Source organism: Herpailurus yagouaroundi, unplaced genomic scaffold (assembly GCF_014898765.1).
Source record: "Herpailurus yagouaroundi ecotype Mexico unplaced genomic scaffold, PumYag 213, whole genome shotgun sequence".
Lineage (NCBI taxonomy): Eukaryota > Metazoa > Chordata > Mammalia > Carnivora > Felidae > Herpailurus > Herpailurus yagouaroundi.
In genome coordinates, this window is record NW_024412444.1 from 11,094,744 (window position 1) to 11,109,519 (window position 14,776).

Genomic DNA, 14,776 nt, shown 5'->3' on the forward strand with positions numbered 1-14,776 from the left:
CATACTGTGCTGAATGAAGATAATTTTGAGGACTAAATGAATTGATAGAATGAATTATTTGTAGGTGATATCTCACTGATTTTGCACAAAAGGTTAAAAGGTTAAAGGTTGAATTTGTACTTTCTAAAGTAATGCTAATTTACGACATAATGCAGCTAAAGGATTTCTTAAAGAGAACTGTAGAAGGATTTGTGAAGCTCTTTGACCAAGAAGATCAATGTGGGCTGCCAGTATTTAAGATGGAACTGACATTTGATGATGATAAAATGGAATTTTATCCTACCTTTCAAGATTTGGAAGATGTTGTTTTGGGTTTGGTAGAGCGAATAACTGAAGCTCTGCAGGTATTTCGTCTTCCTTATCCATTGGGTTTCTTTATATGGGCCTCTTTCAGTATTTTATTATTTTATTTTAATTTTATTATTATTTTTTAATATTTATTTATTTGGGGGGAGAGTGCAAGCGAGGGAGGGGTAGAGAGAGGGCGCCATAGGATCCAAAGCAGGCTCTGCACTGACAGGCTGACAACAGCGACCCTGATGTGGGGCTCAAACTCATGAACTGCGAGATCATGACCTGAGCCGAAGTTGGACACTTCACCAACTGAGACGCCCAGGTGCCCCCTCTTTCAAAAATTTAAACTGAGTTGAAACTCTATAAAGTGGACGTGTACATAAAATGTTATAACTCTGTTTTATTTCCATCCTCCAAGTTATTTCAAGTTAGAAAGTGCTTTCTCTTTGGTAACATTTCCTGGATGGAAATGATGTTTTTCCTTCTTAGAACTTTTATTGTAGCTGTGAATTAGTACTTTTGTGCACATTTGATTCTCCCTGTGTAGTTGTGAGCTTCTTAAGGACAAGATCCACATCATGTTTGTTTTTTGTACATTCTAATATAATCACTTAGATATAGTTATTCAATAAATACTTGTTGAATGGTAGAAAACTAACGCAAGTTTTTATATTAGATTAAAAATATACAACTCTAAATCATTATTTTTCATCAAGTTATCTTTTTTTGGACCGTTGAAATATGATAATAATGTTTAAAAATATAGTATAAGCTCTATGTATAGCCCAATTGCACAGATACTGGTTTCATAAATTGTCATTTTAATTTTTGTTAGAATGTCCAAACAGTTCCCTCTTGGCTCTCAGGAACTTCACCAGCTGTAAATCTGGACACAGAACTTCCTGAACATGTGTCACAATGGGCTGTTACTACACTGAAGGCAGCAGTACATCATAACTTAGAAGGTGCAAGAAAACATTATGAGACATATGGTATATATGACATATATTATTTTATTGTAAAATAATACCATTTTTATTTTTACTAGAAATTGGTCAGATATTTGGTTGTCTTGGGCTGTCATGAAAGAGCAGGAAGAACCAGAAGTGAGCATAGGCATGGCTTTTGGCAGAATCACAGATCCAACCCAACCTAAGAAACTTGAATTGTGTTGTCAAGTCTAATGGGTGAATGTTAACTGGAACAGGGTGATGAAGCAAAAAGATAGAAGAGATGTTGGAATAAGGAGAAAGCTAAATCAAGAGTTAAATCAAGATAATTTCGAAGAATAGTTTGGAAGAGACTGCAGCTCAGTTTTATAGTCTCCTCAAGTATGTATGGGGTCAGGATTGTTACTTGACATTCTGTTAATCAAAACTTTCTATTAACTGGCTTAACAGTACCTCTATATTATTGTAAGATCATTAGCATACACTATTATCTTTATTTTAAAATGTCATGTTTAACCTGGTTTGCTTGTTAGGTCTATTTTATTAATGTATGTTAATTCTCTATTAATAATATTTAATTGAATAGTCTACTCATTTCCCTGACCATATCAACAAAACACTTTATCTTTTTGAATGGGTCTTATTGTTGAGATTTAAATTAGGTTATTAATTTTCAGTTGAAAAATATAATTGGCTTCTTGATGGATCTGCGGTTGAGCTGATAGAGACTTTCCAAGCAGAAGATCATACTTTTGATGAATACACAGAAGTAAGTGGTAATTCTGTTTTTCATGAGTGTCTTTGAATTTCTGTTTTAAAATTAGGGTGAATTTTTTTTCCCTGTAAAGTAAATGCTTCAATTGAAGTTAATAGAATCTCTCATTCAGAACATCATTATAGTAAATTCATAGGTTCATTTCATAATTTATTATTTTATTTTATTTTAGAGAGAGAGAGAAAGTGGGGGAGAGGGGCAGAGGGAGAGAGAGAGATTCTTAAGCAGGCTCCATGCTCAGTGCTGAGCCTCACATGGGGCTCAATCCCGCGACCCTGGGATCATGACGTGAGCCAAAATCAGGAGTCCGATGCTCAACCAACTGAGCCACCCAGGCTCTCCTCACCCCATAATTTCTTTAGTCATTCATTAACTCATTCATTGCTTCAACAAAAATCTCTTCATCACATTCAGATACCTAGCAAGGTTTTGGTGATGTTAAGATAAATAATACACGCACATTATCCTCAGGAGCTTATATTTGGCCTGGAAGTCAGACATAGGAATAACAACCATGATATGTACAGATAGGTGCTGGAATGGAGATGTGAACAAGGTGTTGTGGAAGCACAGAAGAGGGAGTGGTTGCATCTGCTTCGGAATATTGGTGACAGTTTCTTGAAGAAGTGAAAAGTGAGCCAGGCTTTGAAGGAGATGTTTATAGGTACAGAGGAACTGTAGCATGACCAAGATAGGTGAAGAATAGGTAACATAGGAATGTAGTACACAGCAAATTTAGAAGATGAAGTTGGAAATGTAAGTGGGAGCCATGTGGGAAAAATTTTAGGGTATCTTTGCTCAACAATTTGTACTTTGTTTTGAAGGTTTCTAGCTGTGCAAGTAATATACTTGGATCTGATTTTTAAATCCTTTTTTATTTTTTTAAGTTTATAGGAAGATTTCTCAGTCTCGCCTCAGAAATAATGCTTTTGCCTCAGTGGGTTCATTTCCCTATGGTGCGTTTGGATTGTGAAGATTTGAAGACGGGTCTAACAAACAAAGCAAAAGCCTTTGCAAACATATTATTAAACGACATAGCTTCAAAACATAGAAAAGAAAATGAAAGGTAAGTAGAATTAATTGCTAAACTTGGAATTATAGGGTTAAAAGAAATATTTTGCTAATAATAACTCTTGTTTAAAAGATTAGGGGGTGCCTGGATGGCTTATTCAGAAGAGCATGTGACTCTTGATCTTGGGGTTGTGAGTTTGAGACCCACACTGGGTGTAGAGATTACTAAAAAATAAGCAAGTAAATAAACTTAAAAAAATTAAAAACAAATTTTTAAATGTTTGTTTATTTTTGGGACAGAGCCAGACAGAGTGCTAGTGGGGGAGGGGCAGAGAGAGAGAAGGAGACACAGAAACCAAAACAGACTCCAGGCTCAGAGCTGTCAGCACAGAGCCCGATGCGGGGCTCAAATCCATGAACTGTGAAACCATGACCTGAGCCGAAGTCGGATGCCCAACCGACTGAGCCATCCAGGTGCCCCAATTTAAAAAAAATTTTTTAAAAGATTAAAATATAAGTTCTTACAATTTTTTCTTCACAGCTGCCTCCTAAGGACTTTCCCTTGTAGTCCCATTGGTCTGGTTTTTGTTTGTTTGATATGGTTTGAGAATTGTTTTGAGGAAACACAGGATTTTTTTTTTTTTTAAGAAACTGAAATAAACTAGTGTTTGGATACAGGCTGCATGAAAACAGAAAGACTATAAACTTTCAATGATATTGGGAAGATCTTGGATTGTTCCTGACCCCAATATTGTGGTCTTACCTAACTTATTTTTGTCATCTGTAAAATAGAGACAGCAATACCTACTTTGCAGAGTGGTTGTAAAATTAGATTCATAAACTAGTGGCTTACTAGTTGGATATGTCATGCAGACACTTTTTCCTTGTCTCATGCTGGGTTTCATTTTTTTAAACGTATTTTAATGTTTATTTATTTTTGAGAGAGAGAGAGAGAGAGAGAGAACAGGGGAGGAGCAGAGAGAGAGGAAGATACAGAATCTGAAGCAGGCTCTAGGCTCCAAGCTGTCAGCACAGAGCTTGACGTGGGTCTCGAACTCATAAACTGCGAGATCATGACCTGAGCCCAAGTCAGACACTTAACTGACTGTGCCACCCTGGCACCCATGTTTAAACACATTTTAGAAATTTATTTTATTTTATTTTATTTTATTTATTTATTTTTTTCAACGTTTATTTATTTTTGGGACAGAGAGAGACAGAGCATGAACGGGGGAGGGGCAGAGAGAGAGGGAGACACAGAATCGGAAATAGGCTCCAGGCTCTGAGCCATCAGCCCAGAGCCCGACGCGGGGCTCGAACTCACGGACCGCGAGATCGTGACCTGGCTGAAGTCGGACGCTTAACCGACTGCGTCACCCAGGCGCCCCAGAAATTTATTTTATTTTATTTTCTATTTTTATTTTTTTAAAAAAATTTTTAACGTTTATTTATTATTGAGAGACAGACACAGAGCGTGAGCAGGGGAGGTGTAGAGAGAAGGGGAGACACAGAATCCGAAGCAGGCTCCAGTCTCCGAGCTGTCAGCACAGAGCCTGATGCGGGGCTCGAACTCACAAACCGTGAGATCATGACCTGAGCTGAAAGTGGATGCTTAACCAACTGAGCCACCCAGGAGCCCTGTATTTTATTTTATTTTTTGAGAGAGAGAGCAGGGGAGGAGCAGAGAGAGATGGGGAAAGAGGATCTGAAGTGGGCTCCCCACTGACAGCAGTGAGCCCCATGTGGTGGTTGAACTCAAGAACTGCAAGATTATGACCTGAGCTGAAGTCAGATTCTCAACTGACTGAGCCATCCAGGTGCCCCTGTCTAAACACATTTTGAATTAGCTGTCAACATTTCAAAATGTTGACACACACACACACACACACACACACACACACACACACACGCACCCACACACAATCCAGATCTTTTACTTTTCTTGAAAAGGTGGGAAGACTGTGCCTTGTTGGGCCTGCAGTGGTAGGTGGAACTGAGAAGCAGTTTCCATTTTATATGGAATGTGTCCTTTGGTTTGTTCACCCACTGCTGAATCAACTCATCATCCAACTCATTTAATTCATCTGTTACCTGCCTGTCTCCAAAAGAATCTTAGTTTGTAACTTCTGTAAGGACTAAAACTAATACATGTAAAGCACCTAGCACAGTGCCTGGGACATGGCATTCAATCAATGTTAGCTAGTATGTTTATTTTCCCAGAAGCAATGTGAGAAAATCATGTGCTTTAGAGTCAGAAAGATCTAGATTTGAATCCTGGCTCTGTAATGAACTAGTTCTATAACTCCAGGCAAGTTAGTTCATTTCCCTGAGCCTCAGTTTTCTGCTGTGCCAGCTGTGAAAAATAATACTTTCCCTGAAGGACTAATGTTAGGATCACAGATTACATTTTTTTAAATGTTTATTTTTGAGAGAGAGAGTGTGAGCATGAGGGGGCAAGGGGGAGGGGCAGAGAGAGAGGAAGACAGAGGATCTGAAGTGGGCTTTGTGCTGACAGCAGAGAGCCCAATGCAGGGCTTGAACTCACAAACCATGGAATCATGACCTGAGCTCAAGTTGGATGCTTAACTGACTGAGCCACCCAGGAACCTCCACAGATTATGTTTGTAAAGCATCTGACACTGTGCTTGGTGTAGAATAGTCACCCAATGAAGGGAGCCATCACATCAATAAATATTTTTAAGTAAACAAAAAGTATATGCCTGTCAGGGACACCTGGGTGGCTTAGTCAGTCAGTTAAGTGTCTGTCTCAGTTTCAGCTAGGTCTGGATCTCACAGTTCGTGGGCTGGAGCCCTGCCTTGGGCTTCTCTGTCTCCCTCTCTCTCTGCCCCTTCCCTGCTCTATCTCAAAAATAAATAAATAAATAAATAAATAAATAAATAAATAAACAAACTTAAAATTTGACTGTCAAAAAGTGAAGTATTGTCAGGCATGCTTTATACAAAAGTATACTACACAAAAAGATATCAACAATGGCAAAGCATTCGTTTCTAACAATCCCATGGAATAAGAGCCACAACAATGCCTTAATCAAAAAATGATTTATGTTTAACATAACATTTTTTGGTATTTATTTTTGTGGTATCTGTGACTTTTCTGGAAAATTCTGTCACTTCCAACAAAATAACTGTATATTATTATAAACCCATGACATAAGAGCAGCTGAAAATTTGTCCAGTTTCCTCTATCTAGTTCATTCTTTCATTCTTTTCCATTTAAATTCCCTACTTGAGATAGATAACATCAAAAGGAGGAATGTGTGCCACTAGGTACAATTTATTAAATAAATAATCATTAAAGAATGCTTTTCTTACTCACTGTTTAGTTTAGCATCTGTTTGGGCCAATCATTTGCTCTCATTTTGTCTGCCTTTGTCTTTTGTGGTACTGTCTCTCCCAAAGGGACACAGATTCTGCTCTAGCAAGGTGAAAGTGCCTTCGTAGGATCACCTGTCTTTTTGGCATTGTCCACTTTGTTGCATCCCTCCTAAATTTTTGAAAATCAAGAATGACATATTAAGCCCTACGTGATCTAATTACTGCTCACCTCTCCAGCTTCATAATGTCCCCTTCTTTGTATTCACATTGGCCTGCTTACCATCCTAAGTACACTCTACATCACACTGCTTAGCTGGATGTTCAAGAGAGTTGAAGAGATCCATAGAAATTTTTTTTCTAATATACCATAATTTCTACATAAAAACGTTATGTCAATTTCATAGATTTTTGTAGATGTATGATGTATACCAAGTTACATCAGCTAAGTTGTCCTTAAATGTTTCAAGACGTCTTAGTAATTTAATATTTTGAGGCTATCACGGTTCATATTTTGTAATATTTATAACACATATATCAAATATGATATAGCATTAATTACTGTAACCATAGTAAAGCAGAGCATTGTGTCAGTATCTGCAGTGATTTTGAAGCAATTAAAGAGCATGCATTAAAAGTCCCTGAGACAACAGAAGAGATGATGGATCTGATATCTTATGTAGAAAAAGCCCGGACTATAGGGATTCAAGAGTTGATTTTACGGATCAAGGTAAGAATCTTTTAATTACAATATTTTATTTATTTATTTATTTATTTATTTATTTATTTATTTAATTTTATTTTAATGTTTATTTTTAAGAGAGATAGAGTATGGGGGTGGGGTGGGCAGAGAGAGAGGGAGACACAGAATCCGAAGCAGGCTCCGGGCTCTCAGCTATCAGCACAGAGCCTGATGCAGGGTTTGAACCCACCGACTGTGAGATTGTGACCTGAGCTAAAGTCGGACACTTAACCAACTGAACTACCCAGGCACCCCTCTAGTTGTGTTTTCTTAGGCTCCTCTGGGCTCTGATAGTTTCTCAGATTTGTTTTGTTTTGTTTTGCTCTTTAATGGCCTTGACAGTGTTGAGAAGTACAGGTCAGGTATATCATAGGATGGCCCTCTGTTGGAATTCATCTGATGTTTTTCTCTTTACTAGACTGAGGTAGTGGGCTTTTGGAAAGAGAATCACAAAGGTTAAGTGTACACACATCATCACATCCTATCAAGGGTACATATTATCAACATGACTTATCACTATTAATGTTGACCTTGACCACTAGTCTTAAGTAGTGTTTATCAAGTCTCTCCACTCTTTTCTCCCCCTTTCTGTGATGTCCTCTCTGGAAGGAAGTCACTATATGCAACCCACACTTCAGAATTGGGGAGTTATGCTCTCCTCCTTTACCATGGAGTAGCTACATAACTTATTTGGATTTCTTCTGCATGAGAGATTTGTCTGCTTTTCCACTTATTAATTTATTCAATTACTTATTCATATCACTATGAACTAAGGGATATTTATTTTCTACTTAGGGCTATAATATAAATTTATTGTTATGTATACCTTAATATCTATTGCTAAATTTTTTCTTAATTTTTGAGGTTTCTTTTTTCTTTAAAAACTTTAACTTCAAAAATGTTACATATGTTTTATTTCCCTTCTTTATCTTAATAGTTGAGATTCTTTTGGGATGTCTACATAAACCATCATATAAATTGCAAATAATGAGAGTTTTGGTTCTATCCTCATAAACATTACACATTTCCAAAATCTTGTTTATTTTCTTTGCTACGATGGACTGGCTAGGACTCTAGTATAGTAATCACTTGATCCCAACCTCAAAGGGGGAGCTTTCAATATTTCACTATTAAGTATGACATTTGGTGTGTGTGTGTTTCTTTAATAGGTACCTTTATCGGATTAGTATATGCTCTTCTATTAGGTGCTATTTATTTGTTTATTTTGAGCTCCCCCCCTTTTTAAAAAAAATGAGGTATAGTCAACACACAATGTCACATCAGTTTCAAGTTTACAACATAGTGATTCGACAACTCTGTACCTTATGCTGTGCTCACAAATGTAGTTACCATATTTGCACAATACAGCACTATTACAATACCATTGACTATATTCCCTATTCTGTACCTTTTATCTCCGTAACGTATTCATTCCATAACTGGAGGCTGTACCTTTCAGGTTTTTTTTTTTTTTTTATATTATAAATGGATGTTGAATTTTATCAAATCCTTTATTTTTTGCATCTATGCTTTTTCTCCTTTAATCTATTAATATAGTTAATTGCATAGATGAAGTTTTGAAAGTTATATTTCTACATGCAATATAATATGCATTGTACACATTATATACATATTATATACATATATACTATATATGTCATACCAAACTTGTAAATTAGATCTTTGAGTCTGTATTTTAATTCTTTTTTTTCAATATATGAAATTTATTGTCAAATTGGTTTCCATACAACACCCAGTGCTCATCCCAAAAGGTGCCCTCCTCAATATGTATTTTAATTCTTAAAAATTACAGCACTGCAGATGAATCAATGAAAGTGATAGGAGGTAAAGGTCCTCAATTTATCCATTCATGTCAATCTACTGGTTTAAAGGTTATTTTTTCCCCTTTGCAAAGAGGAAAAATATGTAAGAAAAACATGTACTTACTATGGGAAACAGGATCTGACTTTCACCCCAAACTCTTCCTGGACAATTGCTGTATGTCAGTGGTAGGCGAGAAAGGTGATAATGTCATTGAAGATACAAAACAAAACAAAAGATGCTAAAATCTATGTCACCAAAGATTCAAAAATAAATACATAATAATAAAAAATATAAAATTCATTTAAAAAATTTAAGTCTTTATTTATTTTTTGAGAGAGAGAGAGAGAGAGAGAGAGAGAGGGAGGGAGTTTGAGTGGGGGAGGAACAGAGAGAGGAGACACAGAATCTGAAGCAGGCTCCAGGCTCTGAGCTGTCAGCACAGAGTCCAACATGGGGCTCAAACCCACGAACCATGAGATCATGACCTGAGCTGAAGTCAGACGCTTCACCAACTGAGCCACTCAGGCACCCCAAAAATACAAAATTCTTTGAAATCAAAAGTTGAAAGTGTCAAACAAAAGCTGCATATTTGATCACCTTTTTCAGTCATGCACAAGGAGGACCAAGAGTACCTTTATGGTTAGTCAACTTCAAGATGAAACCTTTAGAGGCACCTGGGTGGCTCAGTTGGTGAAGTGTCTGACTTCAGCTCAGGTCATGATCTCACAATTGGTGGTTTCGAGCCCCGCATTGGGCTCTGTGCTGACAGCTCAGAGCCTGGAGCCTGCTTCGGATTCTGTGCCTCCCTCTCTCTCTGCCCCTCCCCCATTCACGCAGTCTTTCTCTCTTTCAAAAATATATAAACATTAAAAAATTTTTTTAAAGATAAAACCTTTAAAATGCTTTATTTCCAGCATAGAAGTCCACAGCTGTGTGGTGTGAAGCAAGTAAATAATCCTACAGCTACTGAAATACCCATGTGATTTGGGTCATATGAAATATCAGTTAATAATCTGAGTCAGGGGCGCCTGGGTGGCGCAGTCGGTTAAGCGTCCGACTTCAGCCAGGTCACGATCTCGCGGTCCGTGAGTTCGAGCCCCGCGTCAGGCTCTGGGCTGATGGCTCGGAGCCTGGAGCCTGTTTCTGATTCTGTGTCTCCCTCTCTCTCTGCCCCTCCCCCGTTCATGCTCTGTCTCTCTCTGTCCCAAAAATAAATAAACGTTGAAAAACAAAAATTAAAAAAAAAAATAATAATCTGAGTCAAATTGAAATTTGAAAGAGTATTAGAAATTGTTGGTTCTTTTCTTTTCCCTAATGCGTTTATTTCCTATATGGTGTATTATACCTGGAGTTTTCTTTTGTAGGAATCCAAACGCCGAATGAGTTACTTTTTAGATGTTTTCCTATTTCCTCCAGAAGACTTAGCTTTAAATTCAACTGTCCTTATGTGGCCTTGGAAAATTAATCCCATCTTTGATGAAAATGATGAGGTGAATATATTTTTCAGTATGTACTTTTGTATTCTGACGTTTTACGCACATTTATTTAATCTACCTTTAAAAGTAACTTCGTGTATCAATATGAGTTTGGGGCCAGCAACGTTTATGGTCCTGCAGGCTTAGGACAGGATGTTAGGCTTAATACAGGGTCTGGTAAGAAGTGGGACTGACATTAAAGAGGTCAGAACTACTTGACAGCAGCTACCATGTCCCTCTGGCCTCACTGTAGCTCCAGGCACTCCATCCCTTTGCCTGGAAGGAAAGAGCTGCTTGTTAGTGACTGAGGACGACAGACTAGGGAGACATTTGGGTTCCCCAACTCTGGACCAAGGAAGCATTTTTCAGGTTTGTAATGGCCTGGAACTCTTCCAGTTGGCCACAGTCAGATTGGGCCTATGCTGAGTCTGTGGTTCGGCTCTTGGCGATTCTTGGGCCAAGAGTTTAAATACAGTCCCAGGTATGAGCTGTGGCAGATACAGGGCTGAAACCTTCCCCGCTTGCTGTCCTCTGCTCACAGCACCGCCATCCCAACTAGCATTTCTGCAGTTCCTCTTTTGCCATGACTGTCCAAAACCAACACCTGCCCAGTGCCATGATGCTGAGGGCGGATGGTGGGTTGGGGCCACAGTTGCCATTTCTGCTGTCGAGATTTCAGAGTCCATCATTCTGTTTCGGATGAGAGGTCCTGGGAGATGATTAGACAGCTGGAAACATCGACCCGACTATTATTGTGTAAAAACTGTGCATAATTCTCAATGTATATTTATAAATTTCTATTTTTTATAACTTTGGGAGACTTCTTGGAGGGAAAAAGTAGCAAGCAGAGCCAGATTGAGAATGTGATTTATGAGCTCTAAAGGTCATATATAAAAGGTCCTAATAAAAACTTTGCAAATGAAACAGAAAAAAAAAAAGAGGTCAGAACTGTTGTAAGTTGATAATAATAATAATAGTAAACACTGCCTTAAGTTCTTTGCATTTAGTAACTCATTTAATACTCGCAAAAATCCCAGGTGTTCCTAATTCCCCATTTCATAGATGAGAAAAATGAGTCTCAGAGAAGTTAAGTAACTTGCCCAGTATCAGACTGAGTATACTTTAGATTTTGGAAAAGTTCTAGTGTAAAGCAGTCTCTCCTATGGTGGGAAGTGAGATGGTGTAGTAATAAAAAGCATGGACTTCAGTCAGATAAACCCAAGTTCTAATGCAGATCTTGACTTTTATGACTTTGTGACGTTGGGCATACCTCTTGATTTCTATAAGTCTAAATGTCTTCATCTCTGAAGTAATAAGAATAATAACAATAACTGTGCTAATATAAGTAACGTGTTGAATAGTTCTTGACACACGGGATCTATCTGTTAAATAAAGTATCTAATTAATATGTAAGAATTGTTACCATCACTTCAGAAAGCTAGGGAAAATTTTCTGTGTGGTTTATTATTATTTGCATTTTTATACTGGTCGGTGTTTCATTCTTGTACTCATTTTTACTTCTGTGGTGGTTTTTATTACTACAAAAAGCGTTCAGATTTCTGATTTGATAAATTTCCTTTGTAACAAAATAATTAACCAGATTAAATTGTCTCTTAAAAAGCTTATTGAGAATGCAAAACATGAAAAAGAAAATGAGCTGATAGCCAAGAGAGAGAAACTGATTTTGGAAATAGAAAAGGAATCACGCCGCATGGAAGAGTTCACAGAATTTGCGGAACTGGACCGCATGCAACAGGTGTGATGAACACAGAAGACGGTAGCTATGACAAGCTTGTAGATTAATACACGACATGTTCGCATACACTTAAAAACATGAAAAACATATGCTTACTCTGGCAAACAAGGTCTGACTCTTAGGCCTGAGCTGGTACTATTCATGTATCTTTCTTGTGACTTAGTTTTCTATCTGTAAAATAGACCCATACATTTTGCTCTGTACTCTATACCATAGTTCTGTTGTGAAATTGATATTTAAAGCCTTAATATAAATGCAAGAACACAGCCCATGCAGTGTCATATAATCTTATTTTAATAACGTGACTTGGATATTTCTTGAGATAAACAATTATTTGCTTTCAGTATGTGACAGATGTAAGGCAACTACAGAAACGTATTCAGGAGTCTGAAGAAGCAGTTCAGTTTATTAATAAGGAAGAGGAACTTTTCAAATGGGAACTGACAAAATATCCTGAACTGGATAAATTAAAAGTGAACATTGAGCCCTATCAGAAGTTTTTTAATTTTGTTCTCAAGTGGCAGCGAACAGAAAAACGGTAATTTTTGTTAGTGTAATAAAAATTAAGCAAATCTGGGGCCCCTGGGTGGCTCAGTCGGTTGTGCTGACAGCTCAGAGCCTGGAGCCTGCTTTGGATTCTGTGTCTCCCTCTCTCTCTGCCCCTCCCCTGCTAGTACTCTCTCGAAAGTAAATAAACATTTTTTTTAAAAATTAAGCAAATGATATGGAAGGACTTGTAAAATGTTGCAGTGATATTTGATGTTGTTGTTGGTTAAGTGTTTGAAAGTAGGACATATTCATCCATTTGAAAGAGAACCAAGTGTCACACAGAAGTGTCAACCATTGCTAAGGTAGCACCTACCCTTACCAATATAATATGTAAAGTGTCACTTGGGTTTTCCAGAACTGATTCACTTTTTTATGCAATTAATGAATTTGACTAATATTTTTGGAGTCAAATCTGCATTTTATTTGGCTACCCTTAGTCATCCATTTACAGTCTGATAGGTATTGTAGCACATGCAGCGTGGCTGAGATGATGGTGTTAATCTTGTCTTTCTACGATCAGCTCTACCTGTGTGATTAAGAAAAACGTAACTTCTCTTGCCCACAGTTGTTTCTCTTATGAGAGTCGAGCCTAAAGAATATCTAAGTCCCCCTTTACACTCCAGAAATTTCTGAGTTTAGTATTTTTTCTTTCAATCCAGGTGGATGGATGGAGGCTTTTTGGACCTCAATGGAGAAAACATGGAAGCTGATGTAGATGAATTTTCCCGAGAAGTTTTTAAGACACTGAAATTTTTCCAAATGAAGCGTAAGAAAGAATTGCAAGAAAAAAGAAAGGCAGCAAAAAAGCGGTCTCTGGGAGAGGACAAGCTGGAAGAAGAACCGAAAGAGAATCCTACTATTATTATGTGCTCCACAGTAATGGAGCAGATTAAAGTTTTTAAGGTATGAACACATTTAATGACATTTTAGAAAGTCCTGGCCAGAGCTGTTCACATCATCCAGTGCTAATGAAGAGACATAGAATGATTTGGAAAGCAAAACCAAAGCTGAATCTGGAAAACTTGATCTATTACTAATCTATTAGATCTATTACTTGATCTATTACTAAATCCATGCTTCATTCTTCCCTAATAAAGTCATTGAAAGCAATCCTTTCATAGAACTATGTGTGGCAAATAGAAAAGACTAGAATGACTAACTACAATGATATAAAGAGGGTAAAAAATTACTAGAGCAGACCAGTCAGCCTATCTAAGGGCAACAGCACAGGATACCAGTTAGTTGGGGGAGTTTTAAAGTCATACCACTTATGTTTGTATCACAATTTCACACTTGCTAGTAGCATATCTTAGGCAAGGTATTTAGCCTCCCGTGCTTCAAGTTGTGTTTTTAAAAAAATGTTTATTTATTTATTTTGAAGGCAGGGGGCAAGGGGCAGAGAGAGAGAGAAGGAGAGAGGGAGAGAGAAAGAATCCCAAGCAGGCTCCACATACCCAACAAAGAGCCCAGTGTAGGGCTCTCACCCACAAACTGTGAGATCATGACCTGAGCCAAAATCTAGAGGTGGACGCTTAATTGACTGAGCCACCCAGGCACCCCTCAAGTCATTTTTAATGAAGAAATACTAACAGTTTTTGTGACAGTTAATAAGGCCTCCAGCCTCCCTAGGCAGTAGTGGCCGGGTTCCAGGGGTGGTGCCATTTCCATTGTCAATGCAGTGGAAACTTGGATGGGATTTTAAGCATTGTTTGTGTCTGTATCTAGCACTCTCAGAGATTCCATGAGCTGCCTGGATTTTTTTTAAAGAAACTACTTAAAATCGTTTTCAATATTTAATATATTTATGTGGCTTAAAAAATAGAGATATATCCGAAGAGTCTCCTTCCCATGTTTCTACCTGTATAACTCAGGTTATCAATGTTACTACTTTCGTGTATACCCTTGAGTTTTGTTACACATACAACCATATAAACATATGTTCTTATTCTTCCATCTTTTTACATAAAATACAGTGTCCTATATGTATTATTTTCCCTCTTTGTTTTGATTACTTTATCTTAGAGACCTTTCCTCATCACATACAAACTTTTTCTCTTTTTTTTGTTA

General features: G+C 37.5%; 1 protein-coding gene across 6 annotated transcripts in view; it reads left to right on the plus strand.

The window, feature by feature from the left end:
* Positions 1–14,776, plus strand: part of DNAH12 (dynein axonemal heavy chain 12) — a 218,839-nt gene that overhangs the window by 21,497 nt on the left and 182,566 nt on the right. For all 6 annotated transcript variants that reach the window (XM_040454701.1, XM_040454703.1, XM_040454706.1 and 3 more), the window contains 9 exons: positions 156–344; positions 1,130–1,286; positions 1,922–2,013; positions 2,907–3,085; positions 6,958–7,093; positions 10,294–10,419; positions 12,026–12,160; positions 12,505–12,698; positions 13,369–13,612. In XM_040454701.1, coding sequence (XP_040310635.1) covers positions 156–344; positions 1,130–1,286; positions 1,922–2,013; positions 2,907–3,085; positions 6,958–7,093; positions 10,294–10,419; positions 12,026–12,160; positions 12,505–12,698; positions 13,369–13,612 — 1,452 coding nt within the window. The remainder of the gene's footprint in view (positions 1–155; positions 345–1,129; positions 1,287–1,921; positions 2,014–2,906; positions 3,086–6,957; positions 7,094–10,293; positions 10,420–12,025; positions 12,161–12,504; positions 12,699–13,368; positions 13,613–14,776) is intronic.